A 7379-nucleotide genomic window follows, 5' to 3' on the forward strand; every position below is an offset into this window, starting at 1 on the left:
CACACACACACACACACACACACACACACACACACACACACACACACACACGGGGGAAGGTAACTTAAAGCACAGCCATCAGAACAAATAAGGACACAATACGCATCCACACAGATAAAGTTAAAAATTTATTATTTTAAATGTTGTGGAATACAGAAATTCAATCCCTTCCATTCTGTTGTTTTCATCTCTTTTGAGAGAGTCTAAGTCTTAATTAGAAGGGTCAAATCCTTTAGAAAAATTTTCTCCCTCTAAATGGAAAAAATGTTAGCAAATTTTACACTTATTTCAAGTCTATGTTGTACTGTCCTAAATTTAAGGCAAAAAAAAAAACATGTTAGAAGATGACATCTTCAGATGACTTCTTTTTCTTTTCCTGTTTTTTTTTTTAATTCTGGAAACAATTTGACATAATACCACACAGCAATTGGCTCAGTGATCCAATCTCACATGGTCTAAATCGACCTCCTGGTTGAAAGTCTCTGAGCTCTGTCTGACAATGATTGCCACAGCAATCTTTCTTGCCTTCTCTTTAAACCCCTGGTCTTTGTAGTTTCTTTGAGGCTGAAATGGGTTTGTTGCTTATCTCTTGGCTTTTAAAGTTCACTCTAAATGTCATTGTGTAATAATAAGGCACTGTTATGCAGTGGACTGACATTTAGTTGAGGCAGAACCAGGTCTAGGGGAGATGACCCAGCCGTTAGCTTGAAGCTTTATAAGTAAACCTAAGAGAGGTACCAAAGAAAGAAATATACATATTTATTCAATGATGCACATGCACATTTAAAAATCTGCATATTCTAAAAAGCATGTTGTAGTTTTATACACTAATGGTATTATATAGATTTATTCAGATGTCTTGTGTCAAAATAAAGGAACTTATTGAAACTTGTGAAAACATAACAGCAAAACATTAGTTTGAATATATATTTTTAATGAATAGATAGCAGTTCATATCCCATATAGCAAAATATGTTAATTCAATGTTGAATTTTGTTATAAAAAGTTGATTTTTGGTTCAATCCAATTCTAGCCAAATAGCCATTGTTGGAAAGATGTTATTAAATCAATGTTGTTTCATGGTCCAATTCTAATGATTGGAATGCCAACATTTAATCAATGTTGAATCAATACTGATATAGTATCAGTTATGGTTGAAAACCTAACATTGTTTCAACAAGTAAGTCACCAACCACTTTTAGTATAATTTCAACATGGATTTAATATCATGCCTAACCATATTTCATTGTTGATTCACTCATATTTTGCAATCTGGGATGTGTTTTGTGTATCTGTAGGATTATGACTGTGTTCTCTGAAGCATTCTTTCTGGGGTTCTGTGGGAGTTGAGGGGCTCTTCATGGCCACCTTTAAGTTCTAACCAGTTTCTTTATAACCCAAAGTAAGAGATGTGTCTACATTCTTGGCATAAAGTCAAACTTATTCTTGGTGTGGATTGAACTGTCACCCCTTGTCCAAACATCAATCCATTAATTTTTCTGCCACTTATCCATGTTCGGGTTGTGGAGATAACAGCTTTATGAGGGAAGTTCAGACACCCCTCTAACTAGCAACATTCTACAGCTTTTTCCTAAGGGCAAGGCATTGCCAAGACAGGAAGAATAAATAATTCCACTAGCAAGTTTTGGGAATGCTCCAGTATTCCCACCTAGTAGGACATGTATGAAAAAAATGGCTAAAATATTTTTGCCCAGGAGTCTAGTGTGAATTCTGATCATGGCCACTTTACAGAGGAAAATCATTTTAGCTGCTTGTATTGTCACATCTCATGGCAAGGGTTCGAATGTAGACAGACGAGTAAATTGATAGCTTTGCCTTTGCGACCCAGCTACTTCTTCACCACGTCTATGAACCTCCTCATTACTACAGACAAGGCCCTGATCTGTCAGTGTATTTCCTGCTCCATCCCACCATCAATCATGAACAAGACTTTGAGATACTTACACTCCTCTATCTGGGTCAGGGGTGAGTCAATCAGAGGAGTTCAACTTTCTGGGAAAGAGTGAGAGATGAACGAACCAATAGAGGCCTCTTCCACATTAATGAGGGCATTGTTCCTCCAATTTGTTGAGGTGAGGAAGCAGATGATTAAAAAGTGAAGCTCTTGATTTACTGGTTTGTCCATGATCTAATTATTACTGGTTCCTGGTTAAATTTTAACCTCAGAAATGAAACATTCTTAGATTTTATTTAGTTGGTTGGCATCAGTGTATTACTATAGTAATCAAAGAAATGAAAAAGTGTTCTGTTTCTTTGTTCTGTCAGTAAAGAGTGTTTTTTTTTAATTTGCCTCATGAACACTTTGTGCATGCTTAATGTTTACAGCAAACTTAAAGGGGCAATATCATGTAAAATCAACTTTTTTTTAGTTTTATACCATGTTATAATGTTATCCTCTCATCAAAAACATGCCCAGAGTCTAGCTTTGACTTATTCATGCATCCATCCATTCATCCATTATCTATACCCGCTTATTCCTTTCAGGGTCATGGGGGTCACTAGTGCCCATATCCAGCAGCCACAGAGCAAGGGGCAAGGTACACCCTGGACAGGTCGCAAGTCCATCACAGGGCCACACATAGAGACAAACGATACAAACAACCATTCACTCTCTCACCTAGGGACAATTTAGTTACCAATTAACCTAACAGTCATGTTTTTGGTCAGTGGGAGGAAGCCGTAGTACCCGGAGAAAACCCACGCATGCACAGACAGAACATGCAAACTCTATTCATGCATGTTTGAGAAATCCTGTGGTGTCCTGAGGCAGACAGGCAGGGGAGCAAAAATAACTGGTTGAGCCTAGAACCGCCTTTTATGATCAGCTCCTCCTCTGGGCTGTGTCGCCAAGCTGAGCTTCCTCATCACAGAGCACACACACACACACACCTGGCCCGTGCTGAAATGGGCGGGACAGAAGCGGAGGGAGGTTCTTAAAGAGACAGAGGCCAATTTCAAGGTGTTTAGAAACAGATACTGATGAGATGTCAAGTTTATTTTCTATTTAAACATAGAAACAGCATTTTAATAATAACTGAAGTTGACATAGTTACATTATTATGGTATAGAATTTAAATATATGCCTGAGAAACACATAATATTGCCTCTTTAAACAGTACTTCAATATCTAGAAATGTAAGTTAACTAGGGATGCAAACAATTAATCGACTTATAATTAATTGTTGAATAATGGCTTATTAGATTAAAATTCCTTCCATTCGATTAATTGAAAACATTTGTTTAAACCTTATTTCGGTGTAGTTTGGCCACCATCCAGTAGAGGGTGCTGTTGCTCTTAATCCGACCTTACTCTACCCAGGCCTTGTTGAGCTGAGCAGAGAGCAGCCTCGATGTGGGTGGCATCATAATTAAATTGCGTGAATTGTATTTAGTTTTATTTGCGACACAACAATAATAATGGACTACACCAAACTCGAAGGAAAAGTACCGAAGGCTGTACCGGACTATCCAGCAAAGAGACCATTAAGACAAGGGAGTAGGATGATAGAGAACAGTAAGCTAACTGTAGGTAACAGCTTCTTGCTGAGTTTAACTCATGTGAAAGAACAAAAACAACAAAAATGTTACAGTCACTACAAATAATGTGAAGTTAATCGCGTAACAAGGCCAGCAAACCAATCAAATGAACAGTAACTGACATCAAATCATTCTGAGCAGCCCAGCCCAAATAGAACCACAAGGAATGTAAACAAACAAACAAACAATTGCCAGTACTCATTTGTATTCTCACCTCTCTCGTGGGTATTTTATTATGTTTATAGTTTGTTTTAGAGTAAATCTTTAGCTTAAAATGATACCCTTGTGTTTAAATGATAGTTTTACATCTCTCTGTTCGGGGGGGGGGGGGGATTAAATGTTTTACATTTTTTTCTTTCCTTTTTTTCACCCCAACTAGAAGCCTAATAGATTCCTGTTTTGTTTATATTTTATATGTATGTCAAAGTTTAATAACGTGTGAGAAATCCACAATTGTTTATTCAGTCAGTGTTTAATACAGCTGGCACAATAAATTGTTAAAATATAATACTATACTTTTTTAAAATTTAGTAAGTAAAAAATTTGCCCTTCATGTTATAGGACGTTCTTTTATTCAAGAAATATGTCAGGGTTTTTAAAAAATAGCCCCTTATCAATGAATCGTTAGTCGATCGATAAGCTCAATCAACTTTAGATTAATTCATTAATCTATAACTTGCATCCCTAAAGTTAACTATTCCTTTTTTTCCTCCTGCTTTCTCAGTCGGATCCTCTGGCTCCTAAGGTAGATGATCCAAGTGCATCCAGTGCCATCCTGAAAGACTCAGCTGTCTGCAGACAGCTTGCTGGCCTCAACTATCTGCTGCCCCCACTTCTCTGGATGTGGTACCTCAGCTTCACCTCACTAGGCTCATTGTAGCCTTGCTGCTTCAAAGCAACAGATTACTATGGACTGAAATACACATTTGTATAAATGAAAAGCAAAGGTGGAAATTATATCCTTTTTTTTTTTCAATGCTACTTGTTACCCTAGTTTTTTCTTTAATTTGATCATTTTTTTAGGGAATTTTTTTTTGGAAATTATTGTTTGTTTTGGTTTGTTTGTTGGTTGGTTTTGCATTGCAGCTTAGTGCTAAAATAGTGATTTTATTATTCATGTTTAACCTGTTTTAACTAAATGTTCACAATGAAAAGGTATTTGTTTAAATCTTTTATGTCTGCTGCTTTTGTGAGCAGATTCAATAAATCACACTAAGCACTACATTCCACGAATCCACTAGTGGTGACTCTTGGAACATAATGTAAATTAGCATCGATTTTCAGAGTAATTTTTTCACCTGTCTGTTTGTTGAGGCTATTGGTGGGATATGTTGATTAAAAGTCACTGTAAATTCAGAAAAGGCTATATATTATAATTTGGGCAGCTTTTTTGGTGTTATTCCTCTGTGATTTGTGTATGTTTCAATAATAATGTGAGCCAATATTCTATATTTTTATGAACTTATTAAAAGGTTCACATACACAGAAAAAGCCTCTACATTTATATTGAAGATTTAAAATATCAAAAAAGTTGCGACATCTTTGCCCAAACTGTCTTTACTGTACCTAATATTGGACACAAAATGCCACTGACATAAGCACACAGGGCAAAGTCCCACATGCAAATACTGCACACTTCACACACTCAGATAAAAAGAAGGAAAAAAACACACGCATACAAACAGTGTCATGCATTCTATTCTCAGTTTTTCTGCCTAACTGTACACAGTTATTACAGGAGTGTGTCCGACTGGATAGCTGAATCCACTAATCTGTGATTGCACATCTCTAGACTTCATGCCATGTTTCTTCAATGTAAAGTGACAATAAAACACCTGATTAACCAATGTTCTGTTTAAATGTGATGATAGTTGCTGCTTTAAGCCCTAAAAAAAGCAAAAAATTCAACAGTTGGACCTGCTCTGAAACTTATAGTTTCAGAGCAGGTCCAGATATCTCTGGTTTAATCAATGCAAGGCTCAGAGCTTTCACCAATCTTTCCTAGCGATTTTAATTTACAGCTAGAATCATTACAAATGAGCTATGTGGAGATATTCTGACAATGTGAGATTTTCTGTAACAGATCAGAAATTATTATAATGGATTGCCAAATTTAGTTGCAAACAATAGTGAGGAATTAAAAAATACATGTTTTCACAGCTATTATAGCTGTCTATTTTTTTTGGCAAATAAATATTCTGCCCTGTGTGTTTTACACAAGCCAACAAATTTAGGTGGTTTACTCCTAAATTACAGCAGCTACATTCAAACCATTTTTGCAGGAGTTTTTAGCAATTTATCAGATTTCCTTTGTAAAATTTGCAACTCATGGATTTGTGTGTGTTTCTGTGTATCCAGAAAGAAAAGTCATTATAATCATTCAGTTTTCAGAGGCATCAGAACGCCTATAAGACTGGACATGTACGTTTTTTTTTTGATTATCCTGAGAAATTTATCAGGATATTCACATTGTAGCATGTTCAACTCATCACTTCTAGTGTTTAAGTGTAGACATAATGTGGAGCATTTAAAACTTGCTGCTTTGGTTTATGTAGCTTCTCAAACCACAGCTGATGTACAGTAAAGCTTTAATGTTACGAGGATAAACATGGAATATGCACTGTATGTACTTGGTTAAAATTGGACAAAGAATTTGCTGATATTCTATTACAGAGCTTTGTGAGCTAATTTGACATTCAGATACAGCTTAACTACAAATGTGTTTTAATAATAACTTAGATATATGCCTATCCTTGTATGTACATGGGTATAAACTAAATTTGCATCCAAGAAAGAGAATATCAGTGTAACACTCCTGTATTTAAAAAACCAAACTGTTTGTACCATATTGCATTTATAAAGATCCTTTAGTCGGCTGTGATTAGTTTTTGTTTGTTTTTTTCTTTTTGGCAAAGATTTACATTTATTTTTCTATTTTTTTACCAATTTGTTTTTGTTTTGGTGAGCTAAGTAAATTAAATGGATCTGTTCTTTTTCATGATGCTAGGAGCCGCTATCGAAATTATTTTGGGTTAACTGCTAATAGTTATGTGATGACAATAATTAGAACATGAGGCAAAAAATAACTATTTGCATGATATTTCTTAAGATAAATAAATATTTAAAGGGAAATATGTTGTATACTATTGTATACAACAGATTTATATAACATGTAATGTTTATATACAACATAAATTTGGACTCTAAAGATAGTTGTTGTTGTCGTAGTTGATCAGAGCTGGCAAGGATGGAGGAATAAATTCTCACGATGAAAGTTTTTTTTAATTTAACAAAAAATGTTGAGTTGGTTCACCAAGCAACAATGCTCCAAATTATTTATTTTAGATTCATTTGTTTTATATTTAAACCCCAGTGTTTTATCTTCACGAACTATGAAACGATTTTTATTTTAAAATCAGTTTTATAGTTAGTGTAACTTTAGGACTAAAGAAGGCAAACATATTTGATGTCCTTTGACAAACCATCTGTTTAAAATGACCAGTAATGACTTTTATTCTTGGAGATGCATACTCCTTCAAACTGTCCAGCATCAGTAACTTCCTAGCTTGTGAAAAATGTAAAATTTATTGTACAAAAGTTACAATTAAAAATGTGACTTCACACAGACTGCTTGCTTGATCTTTATTCAAAGAAGGCAAATAAAAAAATAATGAAAACAAAAAGCCATAAAAACCTGGGAAGAAAATTTGAGGACAAGAACACCTGCTGATATTAAGGTCAATGGACCTCATGCAAGAACCGTTCGTACGCACAGATTTGTTCTTAAATTGTGCGTACGAGTGATTTAGGAGAATTTGTGG

At 35.1% G+C, this 7379-nt stretch overlaps 1 protein-coding gene across 1 annotated transcript in view; it reads left to right on the forward strand.

Annotated features, from left to right (window-relative positions):
* LOC106533831 (GDNF family receptor alpha-1) overlaps nucleotides 1-7181 on the forward strand; it is a gene marked incomplete at its 5' end in the record, with an annotated part of 51579 nt that extends 44398 nt beyond the window's left edge. The window contains 1 exon segment of the mRNA XM_014030270.1: nucleotides 4283-7181. Within this exon segment, the coding sequence (XP_013885724.1) occupies nucleotides 4283-4438 (156 nt within the window).
* Between the last annotated feature and the right edge of the window lie 198 nt (nucleotides 7182-7379).

This window comes from Austrofundulus limnaeus, unplaced genomic scaffold, assembly GCF_001266775.1.
Source record: "Austrofundulus limnaeus strain Quisiro unplaced genomic scaffold, Austrofundulus_limnaeus-1.0 Scaffold1033, whole genome shotgun sequence".
In the NCBI taxonomy this organism is placed as follows: domain Eukaryota; kingdom Metazoa; phylum Chordata; class Actinopteri; order Cyprinodontiformes; family Rivulidae; genus Austrofundulus; species Austrofundulus limnaeus.